This window comes from Venturia canescens, chromosome 3 (genome assembly GCF_019457755.1).
Source record: "Venturia canescens isolate UGA chromosome 3, ASM1945775v1, whole genome shotgun sequence".
In the NCBI taxonomy this organism is placed as follows: Eukaryota; Metazoa; Arthropoda; class Insecta; order Hymenoptera; family Ichneumonidae; genus Venturia; species Venturia canescens.
In genome coordinates, this window is record NC_057423.1 from 6,488,692 (window position 1) to 6,504,023 (window position 15,332).

At 39.6% G+C, this 15,332-nt stretch overlaps 2 protein-coding genes across 7 annotated transcripts; one reads left to right on the plus strand and one right to left on the minus strand.

The window, feature by feature from the left end:
• Nucleotides 1-245: 245 nt before the first annotated feature.
• Nucleotides 246-4,253, minus strand: LOC122407427 (LYR motif-containing protein 9). Of its 2 annotated transcripts, none has more exons than XM_043413619.1 (3): nt 3,865-3,957; nt 2,734-3,770; nt 246-2,372 (listed from the first exon to the last, which is right to left on the minus strand). In XM_043413619.1, the coding sequence occupies exons 2-3, from the start codon at nt 3,682-3,684 to the stop codon at nt 1,485-1,487; spliced, it is 1,839 nt and encodes a 612-aa protein (XP_043269554.1). In that variant the 5' UTR covers nt 3,685-3,770; nt 3,865-3,957; the 3' UTR covers nt 246-1,484. The 2 variants fall into 2 exon arrangements, with proteins under 2 accessions (XP_043269554.1, XP_043269555.1); XM_043413620.1 differs by lacking the exon at nt 246-2,372 and adding an exon at nt 4,118-4,253 and having other exon boundaries at nt 3,635-3,770.
• On the plus strand, nt 3,985-15,059 carry LOC122407428 (FAD synthase-like). Of its 5 annotated transcripts, none has more exons than XR_006260199.1 (10): nt 3,985-4,158; nt 4,496-4,730; nt 4,805-4,899; nt 5,469-5,592; nt 5,659-5,771; nt 5,852-5,995; nt 6,095-6,237; nt 6,313-6,488; nt 6,666-7,091; nt 14,514-15,059. XR_006260199.1 is itself a non-coding variant. In XM_043413621.1 (9 exons), exons 2-8 carry the CDS (start codon nt 4,610-4,612, stop codon nt 6,446-6,448), a joined length of 876 nt encoding a protein of 291 aa, XP_043269556.1. In that variant the 5' UTR covers nt 3,985-4,158; nt 4,496-4,609; the 3' UTR covers nt 6,449-6,488; nt 6,666-8,292. The 5 variants fall into 5 exon arrangements, 2 of the variants coding, with proteins under 2 accessions (XP_043269556.1, XP_043269557.1); XR_006260198.1 differs by having other exon boundaries at nt 6,666-7,087; XR_006260200.1 differs by lacking the exon at nt 14,514-15,059 and having other exon boundaries at nt 6,666-6,854; nt 6,990-8,292.
• The last annotated feature ends 273 nt before the right edge of the window (nt 15,060-15,332 follow it).

The following is a 15,332-nucleotide window of genomic DNA, read 5'->3' on the forward strand; positions in this document are numbered from 1 at the left end:
AGTTTCAGAGATAGCGTGAACAACAGACCTGCTTTTAATTCGCATATTACCTATCGCTGACGTATCAAATTTATAATGGCTTTTTTGGTTCACTTTGTTCAGGCTGAACGGACTCAGCCTTTATATTAACTTTTTTCGATGTTACTGAAATTCAAGTCGATGCGGGTCTAAATGTTGTTTTTCTCTCTTTTGAAAAAGGGGTGGTTCACGGCTACTGTGAAAAATCAAGGATCTGGCCCTGGTGCTGAGTTATACATTTTTATTCGAGATTGTAATTTTTATCACTTCCACTTTCGGTGGTTCAAGTGGTAATGAAAATTCTCCGATAAGACTATTTAACATGCAATACCAAGCACCGTTTTTGCTTCTTTAAAAAAAGGGATTAGCGCCTACTGCGGAAAAGCTCGGCTCGATCGCAAGTGGTATATTCCTCCACCACCCGAGTGTTGTGACGCTCGAAGAAAATGTGAAAAATATATCGGACCAGGTGAAACGAAATATGGCTTAACGAATCCGGACAAGCAATGACCGCGGCGTCTTTGCAGCTGTGACACGCATGCTGTGACATTCTATGCATGCGTGACAAAGAATTTGAATCATGAGTCGATATCTTGGACTAGTATTCATAGATTTAGTCTAGAGACGTGTTTCTTTGAATGGTACTTCAAATATAGCGAGTCAGTACAATATAATTTTCCATTGTTATAAGTATTTCAATTCCATTAATAATCGTCATTATTATTTTCAGAACAATCGTCATTAGTGGATATAAGTTCACGCCCCTTCGGCGGGAACCAAAATTTCCCTAGAGCCCGCGCGGTTAGTCGTCATGACGCAGTACTGTTGCTTTTAAGCAAAGCACCAACCGAACGTAGTGATATTCCATCGAAAACCAATGTAAAAAAGCCTGTACGTTTGGCCGATCGAGGGAAAAGTTCATTTTCCTCGTCGATGGAAAAGTGAATCATTAATAAACGATGTAAACGATTGAAAAATTCAAATAACTGATCAGTTCAAATATTCAAAAGTTTGATTCAGTTTCTCGGTACAAAATGTCGATTTTAACTCCAATTTTCATTGTCCTGACTCTTCTGGCGGTATCTACCAATACCGACGGTAAGTCAGACGTTTCAACCCTTTTTGTTAACGTACAGTGACTGGAAAAAGTCACATAGTCCACCATGTGACTCTGTGAATGTAATTGAAATTATATACGATGATGCTCGGTATCATTGCATGTTTTAAAAAAAGAATAAACGGCTTTCTCGCAAAAAACTCCATTTTTCGCTGCGACAATAACAACCAACGGAACTCCATTTTTCATCAACGATCATAAACTCAGTTTCGGCAGAAGTATTTTCTGAGCCAAATTGTACAAAACTTTATGATGAGAATGATTATAGATTTGGCAATAAATAAGCATTTTATGCTGCTTTACGAAAAAATCTTTCATTTTACAATCACCTGCTATGGTTCCTTGGAATTTAATGTTTGAAATTACAAAGTTCGTCAGTTACGGGGCAACCATCGGGATGATTCTCGTGGAACCAGCAAGCTTTTACTTTCGTTCGAAAATTTTTGCTATTTTTTTTATTCTTATTGCTCGTTATTGCGGTTCCAGGAATTCTAAAGTGTACGCAACCGTCTGAAACACGAAAAATATGACTGTTGTTTCGTAGCAGTGTTTGAAGACCTCCGCACTCGTTTCTCAATTTTTTTAGTGTTTCAGGAGCGAGAATCTTGGCGATTTCAGCTAATTCTATTTGTCCACCGGCGTTCCAAGTTCCGCCTCCATTTCGCTCGATGTTTCGTACTTTGTGCAAAAGTTGACGAGTTACGACGTTGATTATTTCGTCGATTACTGCTCGGTCGACTTTTGTACAATTTCTTACTCTTTCGACGCTTTCTCGTGGCTTGAAATCTGTCGACCATTGAGACTCTGTTGAATTATTTTTTCTTTCCTTCGCTGATATTTCTTTCCCCTTCAATGATCTCGCGTTTATTATTTCGTCGATGAGTTTGTCTCGAATGGGCATCATTTCCCTGGGATAAATCCTGTCACGTCCAACCAAACAAATTCTTTTGGTCGACGGAATCCTTAATTTATCAATATCCGTTTTGAAGCCACATCCCTCACATACGCTCTTCACGTATTTCATATACTCGAAATACTGACTCTTTATAGCACTCTCGCGTTGGAATTTTCTTCCATCAAACTCGTGAGGGCAACACGGTAGAAGGAAAAACTTGCAATGGTACGAACTTCGAGCCGCTATCACTGGAATCCAGGGTGTTAACTCGTCCGAATGATTTCCAATGAGCCAATCAATCTTCGGAAATAAGCTTGACGACGAAGGCACGATTGTTTGTTCCTGTGAATATGAAAAATAAAAATGTCAATTTTGTCATATTAGTATGAACATTATTTTTATTTTTGTATAAAAAGATAGGGATTGATCATCTCTGGAAACTTCATTTCAAATTTAATTTATGCTACGCGAGTTATTCGACAAAAAGATAATTACGGCTTATTTTAAAATGCTAGCAGAAGCAAAAAAGTAATACTCTAGGAACAGCAGAAGTGATTTTTAAGTAAGTTTGTACTCAATTCGGAATTACTTCTTCACCTGGGCTATTAACTATGCTCCATGGATTTAGAATTGTTGAATGAACTTCATTCTTAATAAATGAACTAAAGTGTTCAATTGTAAGCAATGATAATATGATAAGTACCACAAGACGTGTTGTAGGAGGATAAATATCCCAAATTTGTCGTTTTCTCAGGTCAATCCCAGTTCCGGAATGTCCTTCGCTCGTTAGTATATGAACCAACAATCCATTTCCACATCCAAGATCAATGAAACTCTGTTTTTCATCATTATCATTGATTCTTTCATCTTCCCATAAGAGTATCAAGTATGCTGCGATGGCGACATCTTCGTATACAAATTTGTTTGGATCTGTACATTCTGGCCACTTTTTCACCATTTCCTGACCATATTTCAGCTTCAACTTGTTATACAGGTTCGTATACTTTTCTGAACACACAAGATTCAAGGAACCATCGACAAGTACATCCTCGTTGGGTCGATCGTTTTCTATCCATTTCAAGACGCAAGGAAAAAATTTTTCTCGTAGCCAAACCAAACTTGGATCAAATGAATTGAAATTCGTTTTTTCAATGCTTATGGCAAATATGTTTTCATGGTTTAACGAAATGATGTAAGGATGCAAGAAACCTAAACTTCGCTTTTCACAATCGATGCTGCGATGATAACAACAAATAGAATTCAATTTTTTATCAATAATTACAAACTCAATTCCTGGGGAAAATTTAACATTGCGAGGCAAATATTTATTTACAACTAAATAAGTATCTCTGTAATTTTCCAACAACGGATTGAAACTGAACACTTCCGAACTACATTCATTTGCAATATTCAAAATACTCAAGATCTCATTACTTTCCCAATCACGTTCAAATATCTTTGACAAATTTTCAACTTTTGACACAGTATCGATTATCTGTTTTAATTCACATCGTATTTTTGTGGTTAATAAATTTATGCAGGTAGATATTCTTCGGTTAATGAGATGAGGATTTTTCAAAAAAATTTCCATGGCTTTCCAAAACTTCTGGACATTCCTGTGGCTTTTTTTACTAACAACGACTTCGAAATTCATTTTTTTTAATCAACGCAAAGCCTAAGAATTTATAAAAATAATTTCTACGTTTTACTCGTTTCCAGTGGATCGTTGTTGATTTTATACTGAAAATGAAAAATTTTCAGTGAGAAACAGAATCAAGAAATTTATTATTTTTTTCACGTTGAGCCGAAATTAGTGTTTTTGAAATTCAGTTACCTTCTTCAATACCCACTCGGCATCGTAAAGAGCCTTTTCCATAATTTGCTTCACTCTTTCTGGATCAGGTTCGATAACGTGTTGTTTAAAACTCTGTGGATTATTTTTCAAATGCGTGTCAAAAATTTCAGAGTTTCAGGTTAAGTCGTCGTTCTTTAGGTTTTGAGGTTAAGACACCAAATTTTGGAGGGCGATTGTTGCAAATTGCTAAACGTTTCGGAACAGTGTTCGTTCTGAAGTAATTAACACTTACTTGTCGAATTGAATGTTTGTAAAATTTCTGAGCATCTCCAGGTAACTTATTGCATTCTCTCATCAAATATTTGTACAAGTGTTTCGGTGTTTTTACTGATTCACGTAAAATCGTAGCGGCAGTATTCGCCATTATAATTTCACTGTTACCACTGTTACTAACAATTGTACACTCGTTGTTAAAACGATGTTTTCTAAAACCAATAAACAGGTAAAATTGATAATCAAAATTTCAATATTCTTAGGCAATTAGTACTCTCGAACGTTCCTGCATTTCAAAACATTAACCTCTCAGGAGGATGTTCACAGCTTGACTCGTAGTACTACTTAACACATTCAATCTGCCTGTTTACATTCTGTAACCAATGTTTTTTTTCAGACTCGGCATCGAAAAAATATACGGCAAATTGAATAATCAACAAAATCATCTGGGAACTGTGCGAAATAAAGTTACACACAATATTATCCAGGGATTAACAAATTCATTGTAAAAATGTTTAAAATATGCCGATATATTTTCCAAAGCTTTCCGCTGAATAAATTTCCAGGTCTTCGTAGTTTAGCCCTCAATTCCTGCAGCGACATTGCACAGGGTCATACCGCTGGACTCATTAGTATGTTATAAATACAACTGTAGAGAATTTTAACTTTTACATGCATTTTGTGTTCAAAATCTTTTTTCTTTCAGTTATCGGAGATGAAATTTTAAAGGCCCAAGTCAAGGATACTAATTCGTCATTCATGTGCAGGCTTTTATATGAGTGTGGCGTGAAAGTTAAAAAAGTTGGTGTTCTACTCAATCAGGATGGCTGTAGAAATTGTTAATTCATTACACAGCTTATATAATTGAATTACGCACAGATTTTTTCACGAACTCTAGATTTAAGAATGATCAAAATATTCTTCAATAACTCATCATGCATTTTTTGAGAATTTGGTATCTGATTTTCTTTGAAATTTCAACATTATATGTTTCAACAATACATCATACAATAAACCAACAGTTTTTCAAGTACGATTTGCAGAATACATTCAGAACTATTTTGGAACATTATTGAATCCATTTTTCACATTGAAATGAAAATGCTTTTCATTTGTTTGGAAAATAATTTGATTGAACATTTTCCAGTCAGGAATATCAAATCCCACAGAATATTGGCATCACTCTGATATCTTTATCAGCAATATGGATCAGAAAATTTATTAGAAAAAGACTTACAAAACTTACAACGGAGAACGATTCATTTTGAGGGAATAGAAAGTGTACGAATTTATAAGCTAACCGACTCGAGCTCAGTTCGGTTAGTTGATTTTAATTCTAAATGCTATATGTGAAAATACATTTTTTCAAGATATCTGTGATACCCGATGACATTGATGTAATCGCGAACGAAATACGTGATTTTTCGGAGAAGTACACGTACGTCATTACTTCAGGAGGAATAGGACCAACTCACGATGACATGACATTTGAGGGTCAGTGAATAAACGACAAGAATTAAAATAGTAAACGATAAAATAACATTGATTTTTTTTTTACAGGATTGGCGAAGGCATTCAACGATACATTGCATCATCACCCAACATTGGTGGAAATTGTAAACAAATTATTAAAGCCACAAGCCCCAGACGCGCCGGGCTACAAATTGGCACATGTGAGCGTTATTTTAAATTGTTCATTGAAAATTTCTTCGTTCCGAAGTTTGGCAATGATTAAAAAATGTATTTTTAAAAGATACCGAAGAAAGCCACTCTGAAATTTGGCATTGATCCAAAAACTGGAAACTCCACGAATTATCCTTGCATAGCCATGAAAAACGTGTACGTTTTTCCAGGCTCCCCCGTATTTTTGGAGTGCTCGTTCGGGAGTTTGTACAAGGTAATGAAAGGGAATTTGTATTGAGAGATAAAAAAGCCAGTAAAGTCATTCAACATTGTTTGAAGCTCTACAAATCATTTGTTCTTTTGTCCCTTCAAGGAATTATTCAAGACTGATCGAAAATTCGTAAAAACTGAGCTCTTCGTTAACGCCAAAGAAGATTGTTACGCCGCTGCGCTAACGAGGGTGGCAACAGAATTTCCTCGAGTTACATTTGGCTCTTATCCAGTCAGTGACAGCGGGTAAATAATATTTCGATTCGAAATTATTTTACAAAGATATATTTCGGAGCTTCATAAATCACAATGAAATTTCAGTGTGGCATACAAAGCAAGAGTTACGATAGAAAGCGAAAACGAGTCTGAGACTAATGAGGCGAGGGACAAATTCGTCAGTCTGGTTCCTCCGGAAATATTAGTCAAAATCGACGGTATCTCTGGACCGCTGGCATAAAGGATTATGAAGAAAAAACTGACTGTTGGCCTGAAAAATTGTATGCCTTCATGACGTCTTTATATTTTCAGACTTTTCACCACTTTTTGAGATCAACGAAATGTTTTGTATTTTAAGAATACAATCATAAAGTTATTTTGTTAAATATTTTTCCATTTAAAAAAAAAACATTTTTATTTTTCTTCTTTCACAAATAATATGACGTTCCTACTTCTAGGATTCGTGCGGAGCTCTTTGGTATACTGAGGACAACTTTTTGAGGAGAACTCGTTCGGAATATCGATGAGTCAACGGTGGTCTTTCCTACCCAGAAAGTTTCACGTATAGGTCAGGGAACTCCAGGAGCATTATTGCAGTGTAGTCTTGAATAGAGAACGTTCCATATTCCATCGTTGAAGAGAGAAACGTTCGTGGAATTCCATGAGCATTGCAAGTGTCGTCATTGTTGAAGTTTGCCAATTGTTTTTTTCCTTTCTCTTTTTTCTCGCTGTCCCGAATGCCTGTCGATAATGGGGATTGATCGGACGGATTGGAAAAATAGAGAATGGAAAAGGGTGGAGTGAAGAAATAATATTGAAAAAACTACACGAAAACATTCAAATGGAATATTATTCGTGCCTCTGGAATTCGCATTCATACGTGAGTACGTGAAGATCAGAAAAAACACGAGTTTCCTCCGTGCTCAAGAGCTTTCAATATATTTGAGGGCGTGCACGTTCGCGCGGAACGCTTCGAAAAAAACTAATATTACATTTTTTCTCCGTTTCTTTTTTTTCGGATGAAAAAAAAAGAAAAAGCTTTGGGAATCTCTTGTTCGCTGAGCTTGCACACTTTGCGAAAATTCCTCTTGAACTCCAGCCCGCAATGCTCGCCTCAAGAAACATTTCATCTAGAGTTTAAGCATTTTTTACTTTCGTTACTAGGTCAAACGCCTAAGAAATAAAACTGCCTGCGAAAAGATGAGAGATGAGACGATGGAATTGCATTAGAGTGAAAATATCAATTGAATCGCATTGAGAAATAATTCCGAACGAAAAATCTATAAAATTATTATTAATTAAATATGATTTATTACTTAATCGCTGCTTATAGACACTTCTCGACGACCTTCGTTTATCGTTTTTTGAATCCCTTCAATGGTTAAGAAATAAAATTGGATTTTTTCGTTCATTTATTGAATTTTTTAGAAAATAGAATTCATTCATGTCGTCGACACGTGGCTATGTGTTTGATAAAATTTGGGCACCACACTCGAAGAAAATTGTTGAAAAAAAAACGTGGTACAATATTTTTGCCATACTTAATGGAATTTCCCCTCTAGAAATGGAAAACGTCAAAAGCAAAAGTTCTTATTCCCTGCGTTGTACAGAATATTGATATAAAAATGAGTCGATGCGAAAAATCAGAGTTGGTTTTGTATAGCAGGAAGTATTAGTGGCTGAAATTAGTAGTTTAAAGAGAAAAAAAATGTTTATCGGCGCCATAGGAATGTTGTGATAATAACTCGTAATAAAAAAAGGGCGTTTCTCTGGAGTAGAAAAGTTGCGCGATCGGGAAGAATTTAAGGGCGAACTGGGAAATACTGTACAAGTTTGGTAGTGGAACAGTGGAGAACGTGGAATGAAACGAGACGAGAGGAAAACGTATATTTCCAGAACAAATATTTACACGAAAAAGAGAAAGGAGGGTGAGCAGGAGGAGGCGGGTGGAGGGGGTAGTAGAAAAAGAATAGAAGGAGAAGGGATAACGGAACGAAAAGAGCTTGGAGCGATGTTCGGGGGCTGTGTATGTTGAAAGGGGAGGTTTTTTCGTATAAAAAGAGCGAAAATGTGTTTTCTGTTTGATTTGCGACTATATTTTTCTTTCCGGCTCGACGGGCTTCGGAGAAACGAGTGGGTGGTCCACACTCACCCCTACCAACCCCCTGTTGTACCGCGAGTCTACCTTTTTTTCCAAACCCCTCATTCGAACATGCCAAACTTCCTCGTCGTCGTTCTCGGTGGGGGAAAAAAAAAAAAAAAAAAAAAAAAAAAAACTCGAAACGAGTTTTACCAACGTTTGTCCATACACACATATATACACATTGCGATTGATTAGTGTTCTACAAATTTCGTTCCGTTCGTATTATATTGAAACTGCGTTATTTCCGTTGTCATTCTCCCCTCTATTTTCCTACCTTCCGACCCTGGCGAACGAAGTTAAAAGGGATTTTTCCCAATACATTTTTCTCATTCTAACTAAATTTTTTTTTCTCAAATATTTCGAAAAAATACACCATTTCGCTCATATTTCTCAACCGTGCGACAACGAGTTGTTTCGAGCGTGAAAGTGTGGACGATATTACACGAAAAATTCGAGTGTTTTCTCGATTTCGGGGACGAGCTTCGAATTTTTCGTTATCGAAGCATGTTGATTGAAAAATATTTGGAAAATTTGCAGCAAGCTCAACTATCCAGAAAGAAAATTAATATCGCCTCGTTGACCGAGTACTGATTCATGAAATCGTCAATAATTTCGTTAAAAAAATGGATTTCTCTGGGTCAGTGCTTAAATATTTATTGAATATACATAGGAAAATAGGGGTCGAGGCTCGAACCATTTGAATCGTTTTCACGTTAGGAGGTAGCTTAAAAACGATAAAATTTAAGTTATTCTCATCAATAAGAATTTCCGAGATAGCTTTTGTATTTATATACGTTAAAGGAGCGTCTCAGAGCTGCTTTTCTCCGCTGTATGTACACGTCGTCAATTTGAGGATAAGCCTCAACATAAATTCGAGTGTTAAGCTCTCTGCCTGGCTCCAGAGCTTTTGCTCATCGGTCCTCTGTGGGGAATTTTCTCACTTTCTCTCTCTCTCTCACGCTCGTTCTTCGTTCCGTATCTCTGTATATATGCCTACATCCACCAATATACATATAATCCTCGGGGTTATAGTCCCGCGCAGTCACCGCTCGTCCACCCACTCCTACCTCGCGGTGTTCCCCGTTACTTTTAATTACGAGCACATTTCTCTTTGTTACGTCGTTTAATTAATAGCCGGCGTCCGGGTTGTGTGTGTGAAATACGCGATGATGTGGGAACTTGTGTTTGAGGGGCAGAGAAAAAATGAAACAAGAAGAAACGAATTTCCACTACGAAAAAGGACACGCCAGATGTTAATGATATTAAGACGAAGAAACATTTCTCTCCGGATAACTGAAGACAAAAACAAAATTAAAAAAAAAAAAAAAAAAAAAAAAAAACACTTTTAGTGCTATTTGAAAAGATCTAATTTCCGAGCACTTTGTAGCGTACTTCGTTAATAACGAAATCAATTTCGAGGCTCGTGTCAATTATGACTTTTTAATTTATCCTTCTTAATTAAAAGTCCTCTCGATCATTATTTTTTAATTAAATTCCTGCATATATATTCGTCGTGAAAAGACTGATAGCTACGGTTTTCCTTCTTTCTTTCGTGTTGATTTTTTCTTCTTTTTTTTTTTTTTATATATATTTTTTTCTTTTTTCGAACTTTTTAACCAAGCTCCTCGTCGATTTTCATACGTTAATTAATTTTTCGCTTTGGTACTGCTCGTTCGATCGGGACAAAAATAATGTTCTGTTCTAACATTAATACAGTGATAGAAATGAATACTCCAAGGCAAATGGAAGCTCGAGCATTTTCCTCAAGTGTTTACCATACTACTATTTCGAATAAGATATGAAGCGAGAAAACTTGGAGGGCTTGGACTATATAATCAAAGTAAAATTGAAGCTGTCTGCCAGGTGGATGCTGCGTATAGACCCCCCATCAGGGGAGGAGAGCCGGGGAGACACACAAATGCATACAAATACAATCTCACGTAAACATGCAAAAAGAGAGAACGAGACGAAGAAGAAGAAGAAGCAGAAGAAGAAGAAGAAGAAGGAGATGGGGGAAGCCGAAGGTAGAAGCCGTTTTGCTTATTCATGAGTAAATTTCCCTCTAAAACGAAAATACTGGGTGGTGCTCGGTCCATCTCCGCTTACACACACACTCAAACATGTATGTACGGATGTATACGGATGTGTGTGAGAGACAAAAAAGTGAAGAGTGTTATCGGAAGGTGAAGAAGAGAAAAGAATATTAGAGAAACAGGGGAAAAAACACATTCGGATATAACTAAAATGGAAAACTCCTCGAGAATCCGTTCGATTATTATCTGCGAAGATTTCATAAACGAACATCTCGAAGCTCTGCCAACTCGTAGGTGTACAGAGGTCACAGTGTAAAATCGAACATCCATTGTTTGGCCAAATAATTAGCACGCCTACTTATGTTCTCAGCGTAGATTTTCCAGGTCAATTGGACTCTACATTTGGATAGAAATGAAGTGATCGAAGATCCGTGTATAACGGGCAGATTGGTCAATCAGTTTTTTCAAAATAATTCTCTCTTTTTTTCAATGAGTTGAGAAAATCTTCGTTTCATCTCATTTTCACTTCACCCCTTCATTTGTTTCAAACACACACACACACACAAGTTTGGATAAGTGACGGCTCAATATAACGTCATTAATTTCACAGCGCTTATTACAGATTAACTTGGTACAAGTCGATTTAAAATCAGTTTGATCCGATTGGACTTATCGCGATGGAACGAACCGCGTGGGCAGGTTGTACGATGACCCGATTTCACTCGTAATTAGTTGTGATGCGCAGAGAGCAATCGAAAATGATTATTCGATCGTCCTTCTCATGCCTGTACCATGCACGCTTGATTAATTTAGCGGTGAATCTCGCAACGAGATCAATAGATCTGGGAACAGTGAATCCACTCCGGAAATAGAGAAAGTGTGCTGGATCTGCTGAAATATGCGGAATATTTGTATACAAGTAAATAGACAAAATATGTATTCTTATAAATGTATGAATGCATAGAAAATTGTGGAGGGTCGATAATGCGAACGAGAGATCTATCGGAGTTTCCGGTCCAATGACTCAATAAAATGTCTGGAGCGCGGAGCAAGCAACCCCGGCTGGACGAGCGCAGGGAAAAAGAGTGAGAGAGAGAGAGAGAGCAGTCGGACAAATCGAATTCCCTAATGGCAAGAGCTTTAGTTCGTTACCAACATTGTGTTAAGCCGCCAAATCCGAAAGCCACTGAACCGTGAATATCCGCGAATTTACATTTTCCACAGAGCCAAATGTACGGAGAAGCAGGAGAGAGAGAAAGAGAACAGAGGGAGAGAAAACGAGACTCGTACGAGTTTGTCCACGAGATGGAAGCAGCTCGTTTGTACTGAATTCACAGTTGCACGTACAGATAAAAATTGTGACAACGAAGAAACTTGGAAGAACGTGATTCCTCAGGATGTTTTGATCTTTCGGGCTTTGCCTTTCAATCTTCTTTTGCACTTTTGCGATACGCAATTATCTCACATTCGTTTGAGGCTTTCTGGCACATATTGATCTTATCGAAGGAGATGCCGGAGGATCCACAGGACGAAAGAAGCCAAGCGGTAAGACGATCTGGGTCCGAAATCGCGCGGAGGAGAAAGATCGAGGAGAAAAATGATCCAGGCAACGAGCGCTGCTCTTCTAAAAAAGGTCGACTCGACGCGTCATTTCTAAATCTGCAAAAACGATACCGCATCCATGAAAATAGATCTCTCGTCATTCGATCGTGAAATATAATCACCGAGGATCCTTCCATCATTTTAGAAAGTTGGCTCGAGCATGATGAAGCTGCGGTAGCATGCTTACTGACCCTAAAATAGCCACCGAGGATCGACCTCGATAAAAATTTGAATGATCGTCGATCGCGGCATGAACATTTTTTTCGAGAATTTGAAATTATTCCAAGCTTTGACGAGGGTTTGAAAATTTCGATGACGAACGGAATGTCCTGAGATCGCGTCCGAGTGTTCGATTTCAGTACAAAAGCACGCGTTCCAAGCCCTCGAAAAAATAATCAGAAAAACAGAGCGTGTTTCATCGCATTAAAATATTCGAAATATGCGTGCACCCTGGTGCGAAGGTGTAAAAATTAATGACGCCCCAACAGGTGTCGGAGGTCCAACATCGAAAGGCCAACGTTCGCTGGCTTTTCAAGTTCATAAATGTCTACACACAAAAGCCTATAGACAGAAACACGGTTGCGCGAGTGAAGGGTGACTTGTGTGGTCTTCCGAACGCTGTCTTTCGCATTGCCCTTACCTCGCTCTCAGCTTCTTCCCTCGTCCATGCCTCTTCGTCAGTTTCACTCGGTCTACCTCCGGGAAGCCTCTTGAATTTGGAGCCCCTTCGGCAATCGAGTCTCGAGACAGGCCCGTGAGCCTCGACAACGTAAGAGCGGAATGTACACAAGTGTACATGTGGAGAGGAGCAGAGAGGAGAAGGATCGAAGGGGTTGTTCGCGAGCTGGAGGGAAGCGAGTGAAAAAGAAGGGGGCTGAAGTGGGTTTAGGGACTTTGCTGTGCTGGTTGGCCAGTTTTCCTTCAAACGGTGAATCGACTAGGGATAAAGGAGTGCAGGAAAAAGGGACGGCGAGGAGCAGAGGTCGCGAACGGGATTTTTGATAGAGGTTGAAGCCGCTACCTGGGGAAGGAGATACGGAAGAGAGCTCGAGTCGTCTCTGATTCAGTCTTCGGTTGGCGCGTGCCACGTTGCTATCGATTCTTCCTTCCGACATCTGGCCCCTCGCAAACTCGCCCCTTATTGCTCTTGTTCTCTTCCTCCATCCCCCCGTATTCACCCTTCTCTTTTCTTTTTGTCCAGTTCTATATTGCCACTCGGGAACCACCCTCGATCGCTCGTTGCTCCGACAGACTGAAAACTGGCTCTGTTACGATACAAACCTGATCGCCTCGTGCCAATTCCTCCCCCGAATTCCCCACTTTATCCATCATTTTTATTCTAACGCGATTCGCATTCTGCGCCCCCAAATTCTCTGCCCCGTTCCTGCCTGCGAATCATGAGCTCATTTCCAAATGGCTCGACACAATGAAAGTATAATAATGTTGCACAGGAAGTTTCGAACTAAATGAACGAGATTCCATCGCTCGTTTAGTAACGACAAAACAATGAGTAGACCTGTCGATAAAATGGCGCAGAGAAATCGTCGGCATCGAGCTCAAATTTCCTGGCTAAGGCAAGTGGAATAGCCTGACACGAGCGATGCCTTTTTTCATCTACGGTAGTGTTTACCAGTGTCGCGGGTGGTCCAGAAGGTGGAGTGAAATTGGTCAGAACAGCGCTAGGCGGGGGGTCGTTTGTCTGAAAAAGTATACACGCAAAGAAAAGAGTAACGCCCTGAACACTGCAGTCGAAGAAAGAGAGAGAAAGAGAGAGAGAGATCGACAGGGTTGAACAAAAAAGAAATGAGAGTAAATGTGCATGCTTGCATAGATGTATCGACAGCCGGAAAACGGAAGCAGGAGCAGGCAACGTTAGCGAGGATTCGAGTTACGTCCTTTCGCTCGCGAGGGTCCGCGAATGAAAAGTTGCTAGACAGAAGGGTGTAAGTCGTTTACTCGGAAAGGCGAGCCTGTATCCATCGAGTCCTTTCGTTCGATCTCGGGTACACAGAGACGAAGAAAAGGAGGTGGAAGAAACGACGGAGAGAGAGAGAGAGGGAAGTCAGACGGAGAGAAGAAAAGCGAGACAGAAAGCGAAGGAGGCAAAGGGAGCTTCTCTTATGGCGAGACACGTCGGAGAGCTTTCCCGCGAGAGTTCTCCGTGGGGTAGGAAGTTGCGGGCGGTCGCGTGCTGGTCGCGTGCCGTGGGCGGGACTAACCCCCAACAGACGTGCCATGCCGAGCTCTCTCTCTCTCTCCCTCCCTGGATTTGCAGCCCTACAACTTACTCGTTCTCCGCGCGTCTCTCTCTCTCTCTCTCTCTCTCCATCTGCCCTTCTCTCGGTCTATTCCCTCCTCTCTCGTTTTCTCTTTCTCCCCACTATTTGATACAACCGCACCACCCTGTGGGTTCTCCCTTGTCGGTTATTGATTCCCCTGGGTAGCCACCCCCTCGTTTCTCAACACTCCCTTCTATCTCTTGTTCCGCGCGCGTCTATAAATGTCTCTCTGTGTTTGTTTATTTCTAGCGTGCTTTCGGATACCCTTGGGGATAAGAAAAGGCACCGACTAAAGATGAAGGTCAAAAGAAAAATTGCCCGATCCGTTCGCGACCCCCCGTATGACCAGACTCTAAAAGGGAGATGAGAAAAAATTAGTCAATGAGCGGAACAACCTCGGGCTGAAATCCATCCCCGCGCAGATCTTCTCTTTCGCCTGTGCGCATCAAGAAATTCATAAGGTATTAGAGGAATAACGACTCTGCGGAAAGTTAATGAGAATAAAGTGAGAGCTAAATGAGGAAAAAAACGATGGAAATATATGGAAAGGCGCGCTTGGATCGAAATAAGTTGAAAGGAGGGAGAAACGAGCGCGGAATGCTGGAAACGATGAAAATTGGAGTTTAAAGACTCGTGGATAGGGCGCGGTACCCCGGAGCCAGGGGAACAGAAGATATGAAGAAATAACCTTGTCTCTCTTTTGTCTGACGACATGTACATGCGAGGTTATATCCATACACATATTTACAAGACATATCGTCGCTTTAATAAAATTCTCATCTCCTTTTCCATGAAGTATCTTCGTTCATATGCTCTCGTTATTACGTTTTGTTATGTACGCTACTACTCTCCGCTTTTTCTTCTTTCGTATCGCGCGCACTTTCACAGAGGATTAAAAGAACCCGAGAGGCTTGCTCGGATAAGAACAAATGGAGATGCACTAATTAATGCAATCTATATAACGTCCATTATCGTCTGCTCAGCAGCCCTCTCCCCCGCAACGCTATGGAACGTTCTCAACATCAATATCTTCCGTGAATGAACGAGAACACCTCAATGATTTTCAGG